General features: G+C 29.0%; 2 protein-coding genes across 6 annotated transcripts in view; both read right to left on the bottom strand.

Moving 5' to 3' along the window:
* Window positions 1-1,282: 1,282 nt before the first annotated feature.
* Window positions 1,283-10,215, bottom strand: LOC107456831 (RNA-binding protein squid). Its single transcript, XM_016074794.2, has 7 exons — window positions 9,878-10,215; window positions 7,480-7,520; window positions 7,271-7,398; window positions 6,832-6,984; window positions 4,568-4,781; window positions 2,610-2,834; window positions 1,283-1,624 (listed from the first exon to the last, which is right to left on the bottom strand). Exons 1-7 carry the CDS (start codon window positions 10,030-10,032, stop codon window positions 1,551-1,553), a joined length of 990 nt encoding a protein of 329 aa, XP_015930280.1. The 5' UTR covers window positions 10,033-10,215; the 3' UTR covers window positions 1,283-1,550.
* Window positions 10,216-21,590: 11,375 nt separating this feature from the next.
* Window positions 21,591-23,486, bottom strand: part of LOC107456827 (protein lin-54 homolog) — a 32,131-nt gene continuing 30,235 nt past the window's right edge. For all 5 annotated transcript variants that reach the window (XM_016074787.4, XM_016074788.4, XM_071179628.1 and 2 more), the window contains exon 13: window positions 21,591-22,029. In XM_016074787.4, coding sequence (XP_015930273.1) covers window positions 22,007-22,029 — 23 coding nt within the window. In that variant the 3' untranslated portion in view covers window positions 21,591-22,006. The remainder of the gene's footprint in view (window positions 22,030-23,486) is intronic.

Here is a 23,486-nt window from a genome sequence, read left to right as displayed (position 1 = left end):
ACATAAATAATTTCTCTTAAAATAATTTTAAAGGTAAACGGGTTTTCTTTTTCTTTCTTATTAATTATGCTCATATTAATTTAACATATACATGACTCAGGATGTATTAACATCCTAAGTCATGTATATTTTATTAATTTCTCCAAAATGAAGTAACCGACACAAATTATTAATATTGCCAATAAAAAAAATATTTAACAACCACTATACATCTTACACAAAAAAATTGCTGGACGCTAAAAAGTAGCCACAGCAACAATTCGCATTTTCGAGTCTCATGCAAGCATTGTTCACACCTCAACGCTTTGTACATAATAAACAAATCGCCAACTCCTTATGTAATCGCAATAATAATGCTAATAACGTAAGCGTAATATTTAACGGCCACCACATAAAATATTTAGTTTTTGTAGATGTTACCAGGAAATTGTGCTAACGACGATAAAGTCCCAATTTCTAAAAAAAACCAAATAGATTTATTTTTAAGTTCTTTGTAAAACACGTTTACCCAGTGTCCAGGTAGAATTAATGTGGAGAGCGGAATTTTGCTTCAGCCCTTCAGACAAAAATTAGTTCATATGAATTAATAAGTCGTCTATTACTAACAAACGTTCTGTAGGCCTATCTTGTACCAGAAAAAAAAGTACCCTTTAAGAGCTATTTTATCTTTCATTACCAACGTATTTTGTAGATACTCCATAAGAATTGACAGCTGAGATGATCCAGGGAACAACTTATGGTTAAATAACTATTTTTGATAATTATTTTGAGTAAATAATTGCTATAGGCTGAAAAGCAGTGTTTTACTTTCACAACCTGGAATGATTTGATCTTCATTATAAGTTTATTTTTCCTTACTTCCCCATTGTTAAATTCAAATTATGAGGTTTTAAATCAAATGTGCTTATGTCAACTTTAAGAATTGCATTTCTCTGATCCTTATTATACAACAGTATTTCTCAGAGTTGGCAACCTAATTCCAGAAACTTAAAATTTTTAACTAAACCATTTATAGGAACTAGCAGAAGTTGCATAATAGTACTGCTCGATTCTCTTGACTCTCCAAATGTTTACATTGAACAGAAGAGGCACCACCCACCAATTCTTAGCAAAAAAATTCAATTTACCCCCTTTTCTTGGGCAAGAGTTAAGAATTGTCTCAACTCAAGCAACCTATGTTCTGACGAATAATGCAAAATAAAAGTAACAACGATATTAACTACTAACGATAATTGATTACTTCTGTAGAATTCTTCAATATTTCATAAAAAATGAGACTATGTATATAAAAAACATTTATATTTGTTCTGAAAATGCATCACATGAGTGTGCGGCTACTAACAATGTTTTTCTTTTTTTTTTTATTTTGGAATGTGCTTTGACACATGTTTTTTTAGAACACAGGACAAAGCATGAACATGCTACTCGAGAGATAAAGAGAAGAAAAGTTCTGCACAAATTATAGCATATAGATGAAGTGGATAAAACACAGGCTATGTACACCATCCATTGGGTTGTATGTGGGGGGCATCAAGATGGCTTAAAATTTATCAATATGGCTGATAGCCTTGTCCAGTAGTGGTGCCGCGTCTGGCTTTTCCTGGAGCAGGTGGCTGCTGAGCACCTATTAATTGGAAAAAATACTTTAATATTTATTCAATTTATGAAATTACAATTTAAATAACTTTAAAATGCTTTTAATATAGAGGTTTTAAGTCATGTTATCCCTAAGCTAAAACAAGGCCCCCGAGATCTGTGTCTAAGCTGGTGCTCAAAATTAACAGAATTCCATTGTGTCAGTTCTCCCAAAACTCACTTCTCTCCCCTAATTGCTACATTATCCTCGGAATATTAAAAAATAAACATTTATGTTCATTGTATCATAAATGACGAAAAGTTCAATATACAGTTAAAATTTCAACTGAAGTAAAGGAAAAAGGCGCTTAGAAGAGAAAACAGGACTATATTCCTATAAGTAAAAACTAAAAATAAGGTGCAAAATGTGTCAATACAAATTTAATTTTATTTGGGCAACATTTTATAACAATACTAATTCAATCTAAGTGAGAAAAAAAACTGAGGTAATAAATAATGAACTCCTTGTTTTTACTTTAAAAAACTGCCATTGCAGAAAAGAAATGTAACTTTTTAAATCTTAGAACTATTTTTAGTCCAAGTTCTATTAAAAGACTAAATCATAATTTCAAAATAAGAAACAATTGAGATAAAATTAACCAGTTCATCTGCAACAAGTTAATTCTTAAGTTCAATGTGAGTATGCAAAAGCAATTTAATGTTTGAAATCAAGGAAAAACATTGGGTCATCTGTATGCCAAAAATTTGCAGAACTTTTCCAATCAAACTTAGAGAAATATATATTTGTATGAAATAAACATAATGGTAAAAAACAAAACAAAAAACTTATTCAAAAAATATTTTTATTCAACACAAAACAATGTCAAAAATATGTTGCAAGCTCATCAGCAGGAATATTTTAAGTCCTGTCATAAAAAGTTCCTGAGGTATAATGTATATGGCAACACTGACACACAGAAAATGTACAGAGGTTCCTTTCAACAAAGAGTCCTATCTTTTACTGGAGTACTCACCATAGCCACCACCAGAGTAGCCATTTTGTCCATAGCCACCCCAACCATTATAATGGCCTCCGTAACTACCATAACCTCCTGGACCACCGCCATAGCCAGATGAATATCCACCATAGCCACCACTGTAGTCTCCATAACCACCGCCATAACCTCCATATCCTTGGTTACCTCCATATCCGCCATAGCCAGGCATGCCATAATCTGGGCCCCAACCTGGTGGGCCACCTAAAGAAATTACCAAAGAAAATTATATATTACAACATTCAAATAATTATGCTACTTTTTAAAATAGAAATTTATGTCAATAATAATTTAACTATCCCATACATCAATAAGAACTAATTGAGCATTAGCAAACACATTATAGGGTACTCAAGTACACATAATGTGTTTGCTATTGCTCAATTAGAGACACGACAGAGATGGAAATAATTTAAATACTTTTGCTGCCTACTATGCTGAAATGCCCCCAACTCAAACTTTGTTTTGTCTGATTTAATGGCTGCTGGTTAGATTTTAAATTGTATTCAATGTATAAAAAAAAACAGACAATATTACAGACATCTCTTGTAAAAAGTTGAAATTGAAATCAAAGTACTTCAAACACAGCAAAGCTGCAGACAACAGATACTGAAAAAATTTGGCTAATGTATTTAAAACTACTTAAAATAAAATTGATTTAAATATTCAAAAACAATTGTGCAGCACATTTTGGCTTGGTTACCATTTTAGCTTTTTTTTTTTTTTNTTTTTTTTTTTTTTTTTTTGTTCAAGACAATTTTGAGAGGTGAACAAGCAGCCACCAAAGGCAGATAGTATCAATTTTCAGGAGACAAAAATCTTCTCCCCTTTTTAATGAGCAGGGCCTAATTTTTAAACAAACAGAGCCCGAGATCAACAAAAATTTCAGACAACAAATCCCTTACTTCCATCTCCACTTCAAGGATTAAATTTTTAAGTTTCAAATGCATAATTTGCGATAATTAGTTATTAAATAGTTATCCACTAGCTATTTAGTTTTTATAATGACTATTGTAGAATTTTAATAGCTGAACTCCACAGCAATAAAACTTCACATTAGGATTTCTGCTTGTTCCTACAAGTCATCACATTAAATTTTTAATTGGGATAATTTTTATTGATTTAACTAAACTGAAAATTTAATACTCTTAGCCCTTACGCGCCTCACTACCTTAGGCAATCCATATCCTAAAGAGCTTCACCTTAATTCCATTAAGGGACTGTCAGACTATATTAATAAAGTAGGCGACCCGAGACAATGGAACTAGGAAAAATTGGGCTTGGAGTATGGTACAAAATGCAACATGTGCAGAGGTGCCACATATCTGACAAGCTCAAGCAAGAAGAAGAAGAATACTCTTACCATAATTTAAAAATCACTCTGCAAACCTCTTAATTTACCATTAAAAAATTCTCTATGTTCTGAATTGTTAATTAAATTAGAATTATAAACTGTAAAAAGAGACAAGTTTAAGTTCTTTTTAACACCTTTATTATATAAGATTAGAATTTTCTTCCTAAGAATAGTAAATATATCAAATTTCTCATTCGAAAAATTAAATTTCTAAGAATTTAAAATTTTTCACTTAAAAATTCAGAAACATATTTGGTAAAATACATAAGATGTTCCTGTCACTTTTGTACAATTTATTGATAATTCCTTAAATCAACAAAATACAAATAGAAGCTTTGTAATTTTAGAATTAAGTTTAATAATAGAAATTGGAGGAAAGTCAGAATTATGCAGATCCACGGAAAAATGGCATATTTTTAAAGAAACTATGCAGAGATAAATTCAAAATATGATCTTATGATTTTCTATAGATACCATTATTAAACTTGAAAATAAAATTTAATGAACTACATATTTCTCTACATAATTAAGGCAAGCATAAATTTTAAACGGCTACTTAATCAGAAAATAAAATAAAACTAACCTCGTCCTCTACCCCTGCCAGCCATTCCACCACCACGGGCTAACCTGGGATCTGGCTTAGTGGTTGCTTTTTTGACATCACATTCTTTGTTGCCAATCTTTTGTTTAGCTTGTTTGCAAACTTGATCTACTGTCATTTCATCTTCAAATGTAACAAAACAAAACTGCCTCCTTTGATTTTTTACTTTATCAAATGGAAGTTCAACTGTTTCTACCTAAAAGGGCAAAATATTACTTTTATTAATAATAATTTTAAAAAATAATGCATATTATCTTAATATTAATGAGCAATTATATATTCTGAGTAAGTATGAAGCTAGTTGGATCATATAACAGAATGAAATTTCATGTGCTTGATCAGAAAAGGTTGAGAATGATCAGTAAAAATTCGCCACATGTATACAAAACAAACACTTGAATTAACTGGTTAGTATGAATTAGTGATTGATTAAGCTAGCCCTTACAAAACAAAATTTAAAGGGCCACAAAACTAAGAAAAAGTAAAGCTAATTATTTGATGAGAGTTCATACAAAGCTCAGAAACAGCCTCTAATTTTTCATCATAGAACTAAGATATTTAGAGATCATCACAGCAAACCGAGCAACGCACTGTTGTAATTTTTTTTAAAAAATAAGATGAAAACTTGAATTAAGCTCAGTATACTGTTTATCTACATAACTATCAGACTATTGAGCATTCATCACAGCTTTATTCAAGAATTCAAAAAGCATAACAAAATAAGAACAACCCAAACTTTACATCTAAACTACGGTAAAAAAAAAAAACTGGTTCTATACAAATTTTGGTTAGTCTATTATTACGTAAAATATTAAGCTTTAATAAAACAGAAAGCAATAGCTGAGAATTTGTTCACAACTTTAAATGCCACTCAAATAACTAGAAAAAGCAACTAAAATTGGAGAATACATGTAACACATTAGATAAAATTGAATATAAGTCATCGAATTATTCTTAGTATGAACTACCAAATCATACTTTCAGACTACTTAAATCATAAAACAAACTTAATTTGTAGGATTTAAGCTAACATTTATTGACGTATTAGAAAATATTTTCTGAGTTGGAAGATTAAAAATTCGTAATTTTAATATATTTTAAATTTAATAGGAGTCGTAACAATTTTGGGGAAAAAATATGCTGCCAAAATAAATATCAAAAAGGTTTTCGAATTCACTATTTTGACAAGTTAAATTAATAGGAAAAAAGTTGTGATTATTTTTCTTCTTATTGAAGGTTTTTATTTTCACATGTTCTCTTAATTTTGGCTTAATATGCCAAAGACAAATTTCTAGATTATCGAATCGATGATTTCAATTCTTTTTAAATAGAATGAAAAGGTGATTTTTTCAAAAAGTGATAAACCTAAATCCAAAAGTTAATCAAGTACCAAAAATTTCGAATATTTTATAAGAAATATAGTGGATGATGTCATGAGCAAAATTTGTGCTCAATATTAAATAAACCTTATTGACACACCACAGACAATCTTTTTATTGAATAGACAGTCAAAAACATGATTTTCAAATTACAAATTTAACTATGATAATCTTATTTCAAAGATTTATAGTAAATAATACCAGGAAAATTTCACTGAAACTTCAGACCATATTTTATCTATACCAAACATTGTAGCATCCGAAAAGTTTCATTAATATCTTAAGTAAACAGTCTTCTTAAAATGGTAAATAAGTGACCCTCAATTTCATGATAGGAAAAATACGAATTGCGATGTACGATTTTTAAACCACATGAACACGATTCACAATGAGTAACTTTTTTAGATTGCGGAACTTAATTCTTACTTTAAATTTTAGATTGAAGTGAAAATTTAGTCGGTTTATAAGTTTTTATTGGTGAAAGTCCACAAATCAATGGTCTTGAGATAGAGCGAAAAAAATCACATAGCATGCTCCTAGTTTCTTGATCTGGACAGATGATACGAAAAACCCGGAATTCCGAGGTACATGCAGAATACGACCATCCCACACTTTGTTATTCCCAAGTTCAAAAATTTAATACTGAAGCTATAAGACCGGTAACTTAATACTTCACTATAGAATGTGAATGCAATTTGTATTTTTTTGAAAAAGACAACATAAGTAAATGTTACATTATAAAACTTTAAAAATAACATAACTAGTAACCCAGATAACAAAAATAATGCAATGTCTTGGGAACCACCAAAATATATGGCAAAGAATGACAAATCTAGAATGATAAGTGCAGCGAAGAATTTTACTTACTTTTCCGAAGTGTTCAAAATAATTCCGGATGTCGGCTTCAGTCATGTCAGATTCAATTCCACCAACAAATATTTTCTTAATACCAGGTCTAACTTTAGCCCTTTTGGCTTCAATTTGTTTTCCTTTAATGGTATGAGGTCCATTGTGAAGAACCTACAAATAAATAGTTTTATAGCAACCAAAGATGTTACTTAAATAATCTAATACAATTTATTTTAATTTTATTTTAGATAAAAACTAATATGTTGGAGAGATTTCTGTATCATGATTTGTGGCAGAATAATCACCAAGTATTTTGCAACTTTTGGGCAAAGTAACCTTCGGCCACACATCGATTTTTTATTTTTTTTTTAAATTGCAAGATTAAAATCTGGACCTTGGCAATTAGCACCACAGATCACAATACGGAAATATCCACAATATGTTAACAAGTTCTTACAGAATCGACGGAATCTCTGCTGGCAAAGGCAACAAATGCAAATCCTCTAGAGCGTCCACTAGTTGGATCTGTTTTAATATTTACTTCTGTTACTTCACCAAACTTAGAGAAGTATTCTTTTAAATCCTCTGAAGAAAAAAGGAATATTAAGTTAAAAAGTAGATACATATGAAAGATTTTCTCTGAAGTTATCACTGTTATCTACTTACTTTGGTTAGTTTCTCTACTTATTCCACCAATAAAAAGTTTCCTGCAACAAAATAATTAAACTTAAGCCTCAAATGAATTATAAAGTTAACCTTAGAAAATATTAGTAAGAAGAAAATATCAGTAAATATCACTAAGATCACAATTAGAACTTTGTAAAATTAAGAAATAAGGAGCACAACATTATAATTTGACTGTATGGCCATTGATTAGTCAGTGCCTTTGATTCACTTTCCATGTGTAAAAAAAAAATCTTCAAATATTTTTCAAGATTTAAAATATAAATAAAATGTAATCCTGTATTAAAATTAAGTTTCAAACGTGTAATGTATGTGAGTACATTCAACGTTTTGTATCGTGATGTCAGAAGAAGCTTTTTTCAGACTTTTGCACCAATTTATTTGTATTAATTACACTTTAATTATCTATATGTTAAGTCAATTCATATAATTAAACTATATTAATATAAGCTTTTTTAAAATAGGGTACTTATCCCTGTCCTCTATTGAAAATAACCTCCAATAAAACAAAAAACCCCAGGTTTTTTGCAACCGTGCTGCAAATTAGTATTTTATGGTTACTGAAACTTAAAAATAATCAAATAAGTACTTATATATTTCAATGTGGGAACAATATCATTTCATATTTGTTGTTAAATAAAATTACGTTTAACTTACAATTTAAAGTTACAAATGTAACCTTTGTAAGTTACAAAGAACATGCATTCTTTCAAAATTCAAGGATACTTTAATATTTCTATCTTAAACAAAGATATTTGAAATAATTTATTCAAAACTTAAAAGTCAATTATGCCTATTCTACAGAAAGACTTATGAGGATAAGGAATAACTTGTATAGCATGTGTGTGAAAGGAAATTACAAAAATGTTGCAGAAATGAAAGAGGTTTTCCAAAAGACTAATAAACTTAACACAATGATTTTATAAAATAATTAAAGTTAAGCTGTAGTCCTTCCAATTTGGATTTTCAAGTTATCATAAAAAAATATTATGAACATTTACAGTAACACTTTATCTAATTTTAAGAATTTTATATATATTTTTAGATTAGGAAATAAAATTTTTTAAATACACCAAAATAACTAGTTTTCACAAACTGTAACATATGGAAGTAAATCTGACAAATTAAAAAGGTAAAATAAAATTTAAAAAAAATAAAAACTTTTATATGTTAAGAGCACCTAGCATGGTGAAATCTGTAATGTCAATCCTACCAGTCATAAGTAAAAGGTTAGACTTACTAAGGATAGACTATGAAAAATGTATTAACTAGTCTATTTTAGCAATATAATCCGATTGCATTTAAAAAATAGTAATACATGCATTCCTTAAACCATTGTCATTACAATAAAATGAAAATTAAATATATTTTTCAGTGGAAGAGAAAATCAGCAAACTTAACAAGGTTAATAGTTAATATGCAAGCTAAAGCAGTACATATTTTATAGGTCATCTGTAAATTGCTAAATATTTTTAAAAAATAAATGCATATCAGATCTTACTCAGCAACAATAAACAAATATACTCTCAAACCAGATTTCTCATGTTATTTGTGAAATAGAAAATTTCATATGTTTTAAAAGCATAAATCAATGCACTTATGTGCATAAACTAACATTTAAATATTTACAAATAAAATTTATAAAATCGTTGAACGCTTCTACAGTTTTAGCGCTTGATGCGCACTTTAATATGAAACACTTAAATCTGATCAAGACAATAAAAAATTTTCAAAACAGATTTATAGTTTTGGATAATTTTCCATTCGAAGAATTTCCTAAAATCATAAAAACAAAAACCAATTCAATAATAGAAAAACTCTAATGACTTTATCATTTAAAGTACAATATTAAAAAAAAAATTTAACATTTACCACGGATGCGGGCACTCTTAATTTACTTAAAAAATGAATATTGAAGCTTATCGTGTAGAAAATAGAGAATTTTTAATTTCTGCGTCCGTCAACAAATTAAACCGACAGATAAAAGACTCGTGCATTTCATTAATGTTTACATCTCATGACATTTATATTAAGTACACAGTTGGCGGGAACATGCCTTGTGTTATTTACTATTACGACATTGTTGGTAACGAGAAATTACAATGTAGGAGGAGAAATGGGACTCAAAGCTGATATTTGTTATCCGTACAGGCTTCATTTCCAAATGATTAATTTAGATTATAAAAGATAGAAAATCCTTTACAAGAGTACAAAATATCACAGCCGCCATTTGTCCTAAAGAGGCCGGCCGACGCCACTTTATAACGCCCTAGATTTATAGGTGAAAATGAGGAAAGTTGTCCTTAGTTCGATACTAAATATGATACAACAACGGCTTAAATTAATATTTAAACAGTTGTCACATTACTAAATTACTTACTTATCTTCTTCGGAGGATTTACTACCTGAAGCCGCATCACCAGAACCTCCTTGGTCTTCCACGTCGCCATTAGATTGCTGTTGTTCATCATTAAAATCAGTTCCAAAATCCCCACAATTTTGTTCTTCAGACGTATAATTGTCTTCGTAATTCATTTTGTAAACTAAAAGCAGGACTTAATAATAACTACTGATAATTATGAGTATGTCGGAAATTTGGATTAAACAAAGATCAAAGAGCTAAAATTTAAACGGTTGCCATTTGACAGCTAGAATCTTGTCTTCTTGTAGCGCGCGTTGCTCACGATTAAACATCGATATTTATATCATATTTGTTTCTGATATTAACCCCAGATGGCGGTAGAAAAAAAAATTGTAAAGTCTGAAATTAGTTTGAGAACAAAAATTGAGAAAAACAATTGATTTTATGTGTATAAATATTAAATAGCTAACTTTGTTCGTCAGCAAATATTGCTTTTACATCTTCGATGATCTCTTCTGCGAATTTTTCGTTTTGAAACTTCACATTGATATCGCTGCCTTCGAAAGAATTGCCCTGAATACAAGGCCATATTTGCAAAATAAACGCTGTTCATGTAGGATTTTTCCACTTTTTTACCTGTTCGCAAAAAAAGAAGTTAAAATTGTGCAGAATTAGTAGCTTTGGAGCTCTCCTGTCACTTTCCTTTTCAATGATTCACAGCTTCGTATACGAGCATTGAACCATGCTTTCGGCAGTATTTCTATATGAATCCTTGACATAACATACTTAACTGTAAATCAGGGGTAATATCAAGCAAAGACTCGCTACATATTTGCTACCTTGCTACTTTACCTCAGTCACTTATTCTTAGATAACGGCTTTTGTAGATATCTTAGTAGTAAATCAGTGAAATTTATTTCTAAATCGTCCTTATAGAACATATATATTTTTTAAGTGTGTTATTCTTTAAAATGTAGCCATGCACTTTGCCTCAAGCAGTAAATTTTCTCCAACGATGGAAGTTGAGTTTAAAATCCCCTGGCAATAGCCATAAGAGATTTTCATGGTTTTTTTCTTTTCACCGTGTAAGGCAAATGCGGGTCAGTTTCATCAATAACTTCTCCACGAAAGCTAATTTGTCTCAAAGCTTGATTCAGGATTGAACCATAAGGCCGTTTTTCCGAGTAATATTTAAAAAAAGAAAAAAAAATAGAGCGATATACAAGTTATCTTACCAGAGGCATACATAGACTTCGGTATCTCCTTCCCTGCAAGATTTATAAATGCGCTCAATCTAAGACTTCACAAATTTTTTTGAAATCATAATATAGTTTTTTTTAATTTTTTTTACAATATTCATTTAATTAATCGGAAATTTATTATTATTCATTTTATTTATATATTTTAATTCAAATTACTTTATTAATCAATAAGGAATTAATAATTGTGATGGAAAGGCTGAATTCAAAAAAAGTACTAAATCGGAACATTGTATGCTGTATCAGGGCTCGAAAAAACTCAGAAATTTTACCCGTACCCGAGGACGGCTTGTCCAACAATGCNGCTGTACCAAAAGTAATGAAATAGATGATTATTTTGAAAGTTCGAATGTTAGATCGAATACTATTTAATTTTATATAATATTAGTTCTAAAATTAGAAGATAGGATTCAAGAGCGTTGCGTTTTCTAGCAGGGCAGTATTATATTGCATCTTTCTAATATTAGATCATATCTTTTTGCTACCTGGGGAGGGCTGCGCGCCCAAGTACCAAGTATTTAGATATGTTGACTGTCATTATGATAATTTTAAGTGAATATCAGTGTTTTAGACACAGTTCTATTCATCAGTCAACTTAGTAACATATTAGCATAAAATTAAGTTGTTTTAAATAATTATAATTCATCTTTTTTTTTAAAAAATAAATTTAATAATATATTTGCATAAAAATAGTTCTTTTCTTTTAAACATTATAATTCATACAAAACTGAAGAAAACCAAACTGATAGATTTTAAAATAAAAATAAACTAGACTTTTAGAAAAGATATTAAGATGGGAAAAAGTATTGTTTTTTTTTATCTAAGTGTATTTTAAAATAAATGAACTGTAATGCAATGTTCTTGAATGAAAATAAAATATTTTATTGAGCGAAATAAATGCAAATTAAATATTTGAGTTAAAGAAAAATGTATAGGGTTTAAAACGATTTAAAATAAAACAAAACGCATTACAGCTCAAAATAAGAATTAAAAGGAAGAAGAATTATAACTATTTAAAAGAATTTAATTTTTTTTAATATATTACTAAGTTGACTGATAAAAAGAACTGTCAAAATCTCTGATATTTACATTAAAGTTATCATAATGGCCGACAACATATCTAAAAGGATTTCACACCTACATTCAGTTCAATATATATTTAACATCAGAACATTTATATTTTGGGAATTATGAGGGATTTCATGAATGTTAAATCATAAAATCATTTTTAAGCTGCAAAAAATTAGAAACGAAGTTTAAAAACAGTAAGCAGTTTAAAAACCTACATTCGAATTTAGTAATAATATTGTATTAAAAATATCAAGAAAAAAATTGAAAAATATGGTAGGTAAGTACTTTATTTGCATCGTACTATTAAAGCTGAATATAGCATTGGCGACGGCCCGAGAACATCCCTAGGGATGATCTGAAGATATGCCAAAACAATTTTTTATCCTCTGCAGGGGGGATTTAATTTTAGAGGCCACTTCCTTAATTTAAGCATAAATCTGAAGGGGAAGGAAATTTTCTCCAGATCCCTGCATCCATGGTGCTGATCAGGGACACCCCAGCATTTTCGATTTAACAAAATTTTACGAGCATATGTACTCGGTGGGCCTTCGCGGATCGAACCACAGCCCCTACGGACCAGAGTTCGATTCTTTAACCACTGGGCTAGCACGGCCCGAACAACAACATGGATTGAAGATGATAGGTAAGTACTTTATTTACGTCGCACTAGAGCTGCACAATGAGCTATTGGAGACCGTCTGGGAAACCATGAGGATTATCCGAAGATACACCGCAATTTTCATCCTCTGCGGAGGGTATGGCTCTCCTGCTTTGGTAGGCCGACTACCTGAGCTCGAAGTTGAGCACTTTACGGTAGAACAGTTTAACGAAGAACGATACCGCTCACCCTCGGTCCCAACGCAGGCTAGTCTAAGTGGTCACCCACCCGCTTACTGACTGCAGCTAGTGATGCTTGACTTCGGTGTTCTACTGGGAATACCGCAGAGGTCTTAACGGTCAGTCCACTGCGGGACGGGATTGAGGATGAAATGGGCACAAATAAAGCACGTCAAAAGTAATAATCAAAAAGTCTGATTCGAAAATCACGAGTTATTATAATAATAGGTGAAACAATTTTTAAGTTTGCGATGGAATTGGCACAAATAAAGCGCACATTTGAATAATACAGATTAAAAATATCTGCATTTTCAAAATCATGTAGAAATGCGTAGTGTCGAAGCGTAGTTATTCACGATAAAATCGACACAAGGGCTTCAAAAAATATTATTTGCACAATTCGAAAGTCACTTAGGATTTTAGGAAACACGCAGAAATCACGCACTAACTACCGAAATGTCACTTGGATTAACTATGAAATGGATAATAGAGCTTCAAAAGTGATTACTAAAATTCGAAATGTTCTCATAATTTTTTTTCGTATAAAAAATATGGAGATTTGATATTTAAAACTTTGGTAATTAGTAGCGATAACCACCGTAAAAAGCGATCGAAAAACTACATTGATTTAAATTTGGCGTGTCAAAAACTTAAATGCATAATTGAAAATTTCCAATTTTTTTTTTTTATTATTTTCCAAATATAAGTTTATAATAGTTTTTTTATGTTCAGGTGCTAAAAAAAAAACATCGGGCCGTAGATTGTGCACCCTCATATAGTGTATTATTTCTGGTTCGTACGCCCCCCACGCCGCTATATTTTGCTTTGAAATGAACATGGGATAGATAGCAACTTTCAAGCAGCGTTTCTTCATGTTTTTTATACTCACAGCCACAGTAATTTCATTAATTCCCAAAGGATTTGATTACAAACATGCACAGTGCGCAAAAAAGTAAACGTACCAACCTGATTAACTTTTGATCGGATCTACACGTTCTATAACACAATTTCTCTGGTTAAAGGGGGCGAACTCAAATATACCAATTAATTAATGCATTTATTGCACGTTTTATGTTACAAAATCAAACACAAAAACCTACATTCTCTGAATATACCTACTTGACTCCCAAAATATAGGGGATAGTCGGGAAATATGATCTCAATAGTTTGGTCAGGAGAACAGTCCAAAGTTTAGATCCCTTTACTTATTGCGTATTTTCCATATCTCGAGTAAGCGAATTGAAAAAAATTTTGCTGAAATTATACAGGGTGCGTAGCCAAATCTTTGAATCAAAAATAAGCACTTTTTAAAAACTTTTCAAGCACTTTACAAAAATTTTCAAGCACTCAAAAAATTCATATTCAATCAATGATATTATTGAAAAACAAAAACTTCTTATAAAAAAAAACCCCAAAAAGAAACGGACGTAAATCAAAACAATCAGTACTTTCCCACATCTTCGAGTGAATTCAACTTGACCCTGAACTCAGAACAAAAGTACCCTTACCCCCTACGTCAAAAAAGTGTTAGAAGTAAAATAAAATAAACAAGAATAAAATTAAAATAAATTAAAAAGAAAAACATTTAATAAGGATCTGATATTCTCTATCCGAATTGGAGCACTCGGGTTTCGGTTTCAAGTGTGCGCGCATGCGCAAGTCATAACGTGGGTACGACATGAAGTCCGCGTGAATGATTACGTAGCAAACTCCCCATTTTTCGTGAAATGCATGGGATCCACCAGATATCACTGAAGGGAAAAAAAAATACTCGAAAAAAAGCACTTTTTAAAAACGCCAGCTGAAAAAAGCACCTTTAAAAGCTTTTAAAAACGAAATCCCCAAAAAAGCACCTTTAAGTTCTTTTTACAAACGCTACGCACCCTGTTATAAAATACGACAATTTGAAGGTAATTCCATAAAAAAAAACTCTTAGCAAATATTTTATTTAATAACAGTCGAAAAAAATTTTGATTTGTGAGGTATACAATTTTTTTACATCATTTCAAAGAATGTAATTTCACATGGAAAAATACATCTAAGCGAAATCGGTCGAATAGTTCCTGAGAAATCAAATTTTATAAAAGGTCAATAAATACTAAGTTAAATTTCCATTTCTCGGGAACTATTGAACCGATATCGCGATGTAAAATTGGATTCTTTAAAATGATTTTCGACTGTTATTAAATAAAATAAATATTTGTTAAAAGTTATTTTTTGCAGGGAATTATCTTTAGATAAATCGATTTTATAAATGTGTGCAAAACTTTAATTCGCTTAAAAAGTTTTCGAGACATGACTAAATACGCCAAAAATAAAATCAATATAAAGGGGTTCAAAGTTTGGACGGCTCTCCTGACCAAACTATTCGGACCATATTTTCAGATAGCGGCTTATATTTCGGGCGTTAGAAATCCGAATCTGTCCAAAAAAGGAATGCTTATTCAGGGCAAGTTCATTTTTGTTAGTGATTTTGTAACTTATAAAACAATGTCTTCAGTAATTAATTAAAACATTTGAAGTTTCCCCTTTGAACCTTTAAGATTGAGTCCTAGAATGTGAAGATCTGATTATTAGATTAAAAGTTATTCAGGGTGGTCCGTTTATTTTTTGTGCATTATACATAGTTTTTTTTATTGCATTTATAGCTTTCCTCAATCAAATGTTATACTATTGAATACTAGTACAATACTTACATTACTAAAATACTTATACTACTTTTAAAGAAATTTATTAAGATAATGAGTTTATCAATTAGTTAGAGCAATATTTTTAGTAAATCCAATTTTTAGAATTTTAGCAAGTGTTATTTACCGTTTTGTCAATAAAATAGGCATTAATAACATACATTGTTTTGTTTTCAAATTTGAAAATACAATAGAAAAAATAAACATGAACAAAATTTGTCTCCAATTAGCATGTTCCCATTTGCTCCTTTATTTATAAAGTAACATTGGTGTGATAGCGAATTTAATTTATTTCTTTTTAGTAGATTGCAGTCACTAAATTGCATAAATAAGCAAACAAATACATTGCTTGAGTAGAATTATTCATTCGTAACCAAATCATGTATGGAAGCAATGTAAACAAAAATCTTGTTTCCAAACAGATAAACAGAAGAAAAAAACTTCTTTTGTTAAAATGCTTTATTTTCATAGATACATTTAACATATGTATTTTTAACTTTTGTAACTTCATATATGATCTAAAATTTGATATAGTGACTTCTTCATATAAAATACATTTACAATTGTAAATAATGAATCATTCATTTAATTGTATTAAAATGAATAAAAATCAAATGCATTGTTAGTAAAAAAGTATTAGCCAGAAATAAAATTGCACTGATATCGAAATAACTTACTTAAAAGCACATAACACATTTAAAAGTTGCTCGATAAGCAAAACATTCATGAGGAAAACAAAATTGTCATTTTCTTAAGCACCCAAAAATGAAGAAAATGAATTATATACATTAATTACAGCATTAATAAATATTACTATACAAGAGAAATAAACATTAATATCATAAATCACAAACAAAAAAAATTCTAACTTTCAATTTTGTTGTATGGTATAGGGCAAAATTAATGGTCACCACTGGCCGCAGGACGATTAAATATAACAAATGGCGACTGAAAATTGTTTGATATTCGCTACTTTTTTCAGAGAAATTGCATTCCCTGCGCATTTAAATATTATTTTTAAAAATACGGAATTATTATGAATATTTTAAAATATTCTGAAAATTACTTCATTTCAGGTTTGTTTCCTAATATTTATTATTAGAAATGAACTCGCTGAAGTTTATCATGTTTAAAAAAAGCTTCAAATGAAATGTCTAACATCAACAAATTATTATTATTTTTTTTTAAAAAAGTGATCACTGTAAAAAATGCTACAAAAAGCTAATGGCCAGTAGCAAAAAAATCCTTATTTTTTTCAACAACGTGTGAGCTGTACTTCTAAAAAATTCTTATGATCAATAAAATAGAAGTTTAACTTTAGTGGAAATATTTTTTTTTTTTTAAAGTTCATTTTTATTCATTTAATTCATTAAATTGATAAAAAAGGTATTATTAAATTTGCTTCAGTTATTATTATAATTTTTAATTATGTAACAAAGAAACTTATTTTTAGTGATGCCTTTCTGTAAATGAAGAAGTATTCTTCTCGAGGTGAAAATATAATTTTTCATAATGTTTAAAATGAAACATTTAATAAATATTTCGGAAGTTATATTTTTCCTAACAATAAAATGAGCCTCAATATCTTTAATTATATGTCTATCAACTATTAGAATTTTTGAAAATATAAGAAAATTACTTGTTTAATTTACAAACATATTTTTGTCTCTGTGTGAAAAAAATGAAGGTTTATTTAAAAATTAAAAAGGCAACTACAAAGGAGAGATTATCAGCGAATTGGAAACAAAAGTACCACATAAAATAAAGATCCATTAAAAATTAGGAAGTCAAAACTTTTTCGTTAGTTTTCAAAAGCTTTCCGTAATTTCACAGATAATGGCATTCTTGCTATCACAACAAGAATAGCATCACATTAAAAATTTTAAACAAATACTTTTACAATAGGTAAAAACAAGTATTTGGAATTTTTATTGTGAAAGTACTCAATTTTCAGTCAATATAAACATATCACAGCAAAAAAAGCAATTTCAATGCAAAACACTTCTTTTTTCAATACTTTTTAAGCAATTTATTTACAATAATCCCATTTCTCACAGTTAAGGGACTTAATACACTAGCACTTTTTATATAATAATTTATTTAAGTTGAACATTGTTGTTGTTAAGTTGAAGTATTTAAAACAATTTTACTACAAATATTTTTATTTATGCGATATATACATGCAATTCAAATTGTATTATAATAATGTACATAAGAGGAAATAGGAAGGAGAAAAATAGAAATCTAGAAACAATTAAAATTATATATATATATATATATATGGAGACATTTTTAAATTCTTATTGTATAAGCAGAAAACTATAATTAAAAATACTCATATTAATTAGCGTCAATAACAAAGTTTTAAAAAAGACTTTCATGCGTTCTATTTTTCAATTAAAAACATTATGAAATAAATATCTCATGGATATCTCATCATATCTCAGCTATATTACTAATTCATCGCTACAACAGTATTTGGAATTAACAGAATGCAAGGTTTAATGACAAAGGCATAAATAAGCTACAGTAAATGGGCAACATCAGCTGAAATATTCAGGAATCTTTCAATTACAAAAATGCTGTAGGATTATTAGGGCTCTACTGTATCTATAAATATATATACTGACAGAGTTGAGTGTCACAAATTAAAGGTAAACAGGGTCAGAGAAAAAACAGTAATTATCTTTTTGCAATTAATTAGACATTACTTTAACCCTCCCCATTAGTGGAACCTCTTATTTCAAAAATATTACACACCACCAGAAACCTATAACTAATAGCTCCTAAGCATCCACATTTTATTAGCAACCATTATTCTTTTAACAACATGGAGCTATAATTACTACTCACTGTTGCAGTTGCTAATGTAATGTTTGACAATTTTCAGCTGGAATTTCTTGAGTCAGAAAGAAATAAAACTTAAATGATTTGAAAACGCTACATATAATTTACATCATAACTAATTAATTTTAAAAAAATTAACCAAGTATGAATTTTCTTAAATTAAGTTATCATACGTTATTACATGTTAGTTACATAATTCATATGGCTCATCAAAACATGATGATTAGTAAAAAAAAAAGCTTGTTCAGTATTTTTTGAAATGTCATCTTTTTACATACATAATGATAAAAACAAAATTCAATATTATATAAATAAATACTAATAATTAGTAATATTATCACAAAAGAATATATAATTTTATGAAAATAAATAAATACAATTAACGTGAATCACACATTTTACAGCTGTTACCAATAGCCTCTACCATTATCTAGCATCGTGTAACGTATACAACTTATTACATGTTTAACTAATTTGTACAATAACTATAAACTCAAGTGGCTAGATCTGAAAGTTATATTTAAAAATATGCAATTAACTTCAACAGTTACAACACCTTTAGAAAGTAAATGATACAAGATTAAGAAGCGGGACTGCATTAGCAGCTAAAATTAGGAAGACAAGAGGGTTACTATTTCTAATTTGATATCATAGCATTTATTCAATTGTTCCAATGCTTAAACGTACTTTCCCCCTTCTTTCTAAACTACCGTAATTTCGCGGAGATACACTGCAGCTTATCCTTTTTTTTTAAAACTACTTGAGCTTGAAAATTATATTTTTTTGAATTGATTCTACAAAATTTCCTTATTACTGTTCATCTTTTGAAGCTATCTATTTTTATAATTTAGGATCAATAATAATTTAGAGAATTAACAATGCAGGCAAAAAACAGTTGACAAAAATGTAACAATTAAGCAACATACACTCTCCCTTTATACCAGATTCCCCATCAACAATCCCCCCCGAAGAATAATCTCTTATAAGGAACAATGGAAGTACGATCCCCCATTTAAGCTGCTGCAGTTGAGAAGAAGAAAAAAACATAAGAAAAATATGCAAGTCATTCTCTAAAACGAATGAGTGGATTGAAATGCTGAAATAATATATCTTGAAAGTCCCCACTTTCAGTTGAAGCTCACCTTTATTATTTTTACTCTTACCAGAGTCCTGAAAATATACGATTTTGAGATGTTTCAGTAAAACGATGCTCAATGACAAGCACATGGATAAAAGAGGAATGCGTGAACTGCTTTATTTATTCTGTATTTAAAGTTAATTTTAACAATTTTTAGCTGCTTAATCATTTGATTCATTTATAACTATATTATAAATCAATTATAAAAGAAATTTTGCATTAGCGATCATTTTATGCATTAATTTTGTGCAATACAGGATTATTAGTTTAATTTAATCATACATTTAATAATGTGCCCACTGCCATTTTATGCTTTAATTTTGCGCAAAACGAGAATATTGGTTTATTTTTTCTTTTAAAAATTATTTTAAAGGTTTTTAGCAGTTTATCATTTGAAAGGTTAAAATTTTAGAAATTTAAAATTAGTAATGGAACACGTTCATCATTGTTTTGTGTAGAACAATTTTGGGAAAAATAAGATTGCTTTAAATTGAATTTTTATTAATATTCTATTGAATTACTGTAAGGATTTTTAGCTGCTTAATCATTTAAATTAATAATATTTAGGTATTTCAAATCGAATTACAATAAAACTAGGTGATGTGATTTCGATTATTATATATGGGACAATTTTGTGCCTAGTAACATTATTTTCATTAATTTATTATATTTTCCTAACTTATTTTTAATAAGTTCTTAATTTCTTAGTTTACATATAATTTGAGTATTTTATATTGGTATTTATTAACATAATGCGTTAGCAATTGTGTTGCATTGAATTGTGCACAATCGCACATGGTAAAATTTTGCGCTCATTTGAAATTTTATGTAAGAACGGATTTATTAATTTATCGGATATTTAATAATTATTTTAATGATATTTATATACTTATTACAAGGGTGTGGCGTATCTCTGCGAAATTACGGTACTGTTTTTCTGGCTTTCTCATTATATGGAAAAATAAATAAAGAATAAAAATTGGACAAAAAAAAAATAATTAGTTAAAGTGAGCAATAACATTCAAACAATTGCAACTTTTCCAGATGTCCTTTTTTCAGATAGTGGTCTATCTGACAAAATTTATAAACCATGGAAATAAATTATGAATAATAATGTACAGGGTTAAAAATGAAAGAATATTGGGCTAATATTTAAATTTTTTAGAATGAGGATTGTACCTTTTTTCATTTTGTATAAATTCAACATAAACAGAGGGATAGAACAGATATCGAAAATATTTTGTACAGCCATAGGAAGTATATTGTTGTTAGTAATCTGACCTTATATCTCAAAATTTGAAAACTATTTGATTCCTGTATTCAGCAGTTTTTAAATGTCTTACTGCCTTTGTTTCTTTTTAGTCATCCTGTAGATTGAAGAAATTCAAGAAAAACATAGAATGTGAAATTGCTTTTGTTCTCTTAGATCTTTTATGTATTTTTTTTTAGTTTAGCTTAATTCCATCAGATGTATAAAAGTATTCTTAAATCGAAATCAATCTTTTAAATTCAAAATACAAAGAAATTTCCCTCAACTATATATATATATTTTTTTTTAACTAAACATTACTTCAAATTGAAAGAAAAACAAGAAACATAACAAGAAAATAAATGTTATGAATAAATCGTTTCAATGTAAATTCCTCAAAATATTAAATTGAAACAGCATACATAACTTCATGAATAAATAAAATTTTTATTTATTTATTTTCTTAAAATATAAAATCAACAAATTTAGATTTTTTTCTTCTTTTTTTACTTAAACCTCAAAAAGTATACACCATTTATCGTTTTGATATTTAATAAATATTTATTTATATGAAACTGAAAGTCTAAATTTTCTAGCTTGAAGCAATAAAAAAATAGACAGAATCAAAATATGATAATATGCATTTGTTGTGTAAAAACATTTTTATTTAAAAACAAAAACATAGCTTTATGAGATACACATATAGCATATGAAACTTTATATTGATAATGATAAAAATGAACCACTTAGTGACTATTTAAAACAATCATTTCAAACCAGAATGAAAATTGAAATACAACCACTTCCAATTAAAACAATCAAAAAGAAGATTTTTGAGCTAACTTCAACTGCAAATTGAACTTTCAAGAAGAACAAAGCAATCTAAAAACAGCAAAAAGCTCAGTAGTATTTTCTAAGCATATAATGATAATGTGATAAGTTTCAAATGTACAATATGAGTTGAAACTGTGATATATTTACAAATATACTTTCAAATAACAGCAATTTGTGACTAGATAAATTTTTAGATGCATTGCCACCAACAAATTAGATGCTTTATCACTGGACATCCATCTTAGAAACTGAAAAGAGAGATGTCTGGAGTTAATTCATAACTACTTCAAAATAATTAAGCTCTTAGAAATGAGTATCTTGTTCAGCATGTTTCTATTGGCGATCGAAATGAGCTACATGTGGTGCACAGCAGAATTCTTTACCTATGGCAACACTAGACTATGCTTTTACCATTAGGGAGTGGATAGTCATAGGAAGTATATTAATTTCGATCTTGATTTTCAAACAGATTAAAACTTTTTAAGCTTGGACAACATATGGAACTCAGGGTTGCCACAGAAAAAAATGAACAAAATAGTTGCTTTTAGTAGCCTAAAGCATGAAAGTAGTAGCCAAACACTAGGAAAATAGTTGCCTAATAAGTACAAAAATTCATCAAAAATATGACTAAAATTTTGTTGATGACTTAATTGTCATATGCCATCATCCATTCAGTCAAGTTGGTGGCAAATATGATAATTTTCAAATAAATGTTTATATATATATACAGTCAGACCTCGCTATAAGGTCACCCGCATATAAGGTCACTTTTCCAAAGTCCCGGCTCACTGAATAGGAATTCTTTGTTACAGATTATCGGATATATGGTCAAGTTTCAAAAATCGTTATCGCTTATAAGGTCATTTTTAATTGAGGTGAGGGAACTCTTTTCTAACAAAATCCTATTTAACTTCCATACAAGGCAATTACTCCTCTCGAGTTCTAGGAATATGTTGCAGCCAACGAACAAACTACAATTTCTGAAATTGTTTCACAAGTTGTGGACAGTGAGGACAATGACAATGATCCTGAGACTGTAGCTGCAACCCAAGTGGAAGCCTTCAATGCAATAAATGTCAGACGAAATTTTTTTACAAACCATGAGGGAGCTGAGGAACATTTTGAGAAGTTACAAAATCTAGAAAACATTGTACGAAAAATGAAACAAAAAACGTGACAGACCTGCATAAATTATCATTTTAAATAAAGTAAAATGTAATGTATGTATGTACACTTTGCGGAAATTTGTAAATAGCTTTATTTTAAATTTAAAAAAAAATTAAAAATTTAACTTTCTTCAATTATTTACTAATTCTCTTAAAATTTATCAACTTAAATATTTAATTTATGGCCGCTCGTTTTCGTTTGTATAACCATTTTTAAAAAGTCATAATGTGTACTATTTACGTACTTAGTTACGAACTGCTAATGAATCGGTTAAAAGGTCACCCCGCTTATAAGGTCACTTTTGCGATGTCCCTTAGGGTGACCTTATATCGAGGTCTGACTGTATATATATATATCGACACACACATTTATATATGAAAAGTGATTACTAAAATTAGAAATTCATGCATTGTAATACAGTTAAAAAAATTTTTTTTTTTAAATAAAAAAAATCATGCAGATTTTTTTAGCAATAATCATTGAAAAGGTGATCGAGAAAGGAAATAGACTTACAATGGAATCTGCGCAGATTGAACAA

This window comes from Parasteatoda tepidariorum, chromosome 4 (genome assembly GCF_043381705.1).
Source record: "Parasteatoda tepidariorum isolate YZ-2023 chromosome 4, CAS_Ptep_4.0, whole genome shotgun sequence".
Classification (NCBI taxonomy): Eukaryota; Metazoa; Arthropoda; class Arachnida; order Araneae; family Theridiidae; genus Parasteatoda; species Parasteatoda tepidariorum.
Note: the sequence above shows the minus strand (reverse complement) of the source record. Positions and strands in the feature narration are given on the sequence as shown.

What these genes read in the sequence shown, in the direction of transcription:
- LOC107456831 (XM_016074794.2), bottom strand. Translation starts at nt 10,032, where the DNA reads ATGAATTACGAAGACAATTATACGTCTGAAGAACAAAATTGTGGGGAT. An exon ending in GCAGAGATTCCGTCGATTCT is followed by an intron (nt 6,985 to 7,270) that starts GTAAGAACTTGT and finishes ATTTATTTGTAG; the next exon opens with GTTCTTCACAATGGACCTCA. An exon ending in ATTTTGAACACTTCGGAAAA is followed by an intron (nt 4,782 to 6,831) that starts GTAAGTAAAATT and finishes TTGCCCTTTTAG; the next exon opens with GTAGAAACAGTTGAACTTCC.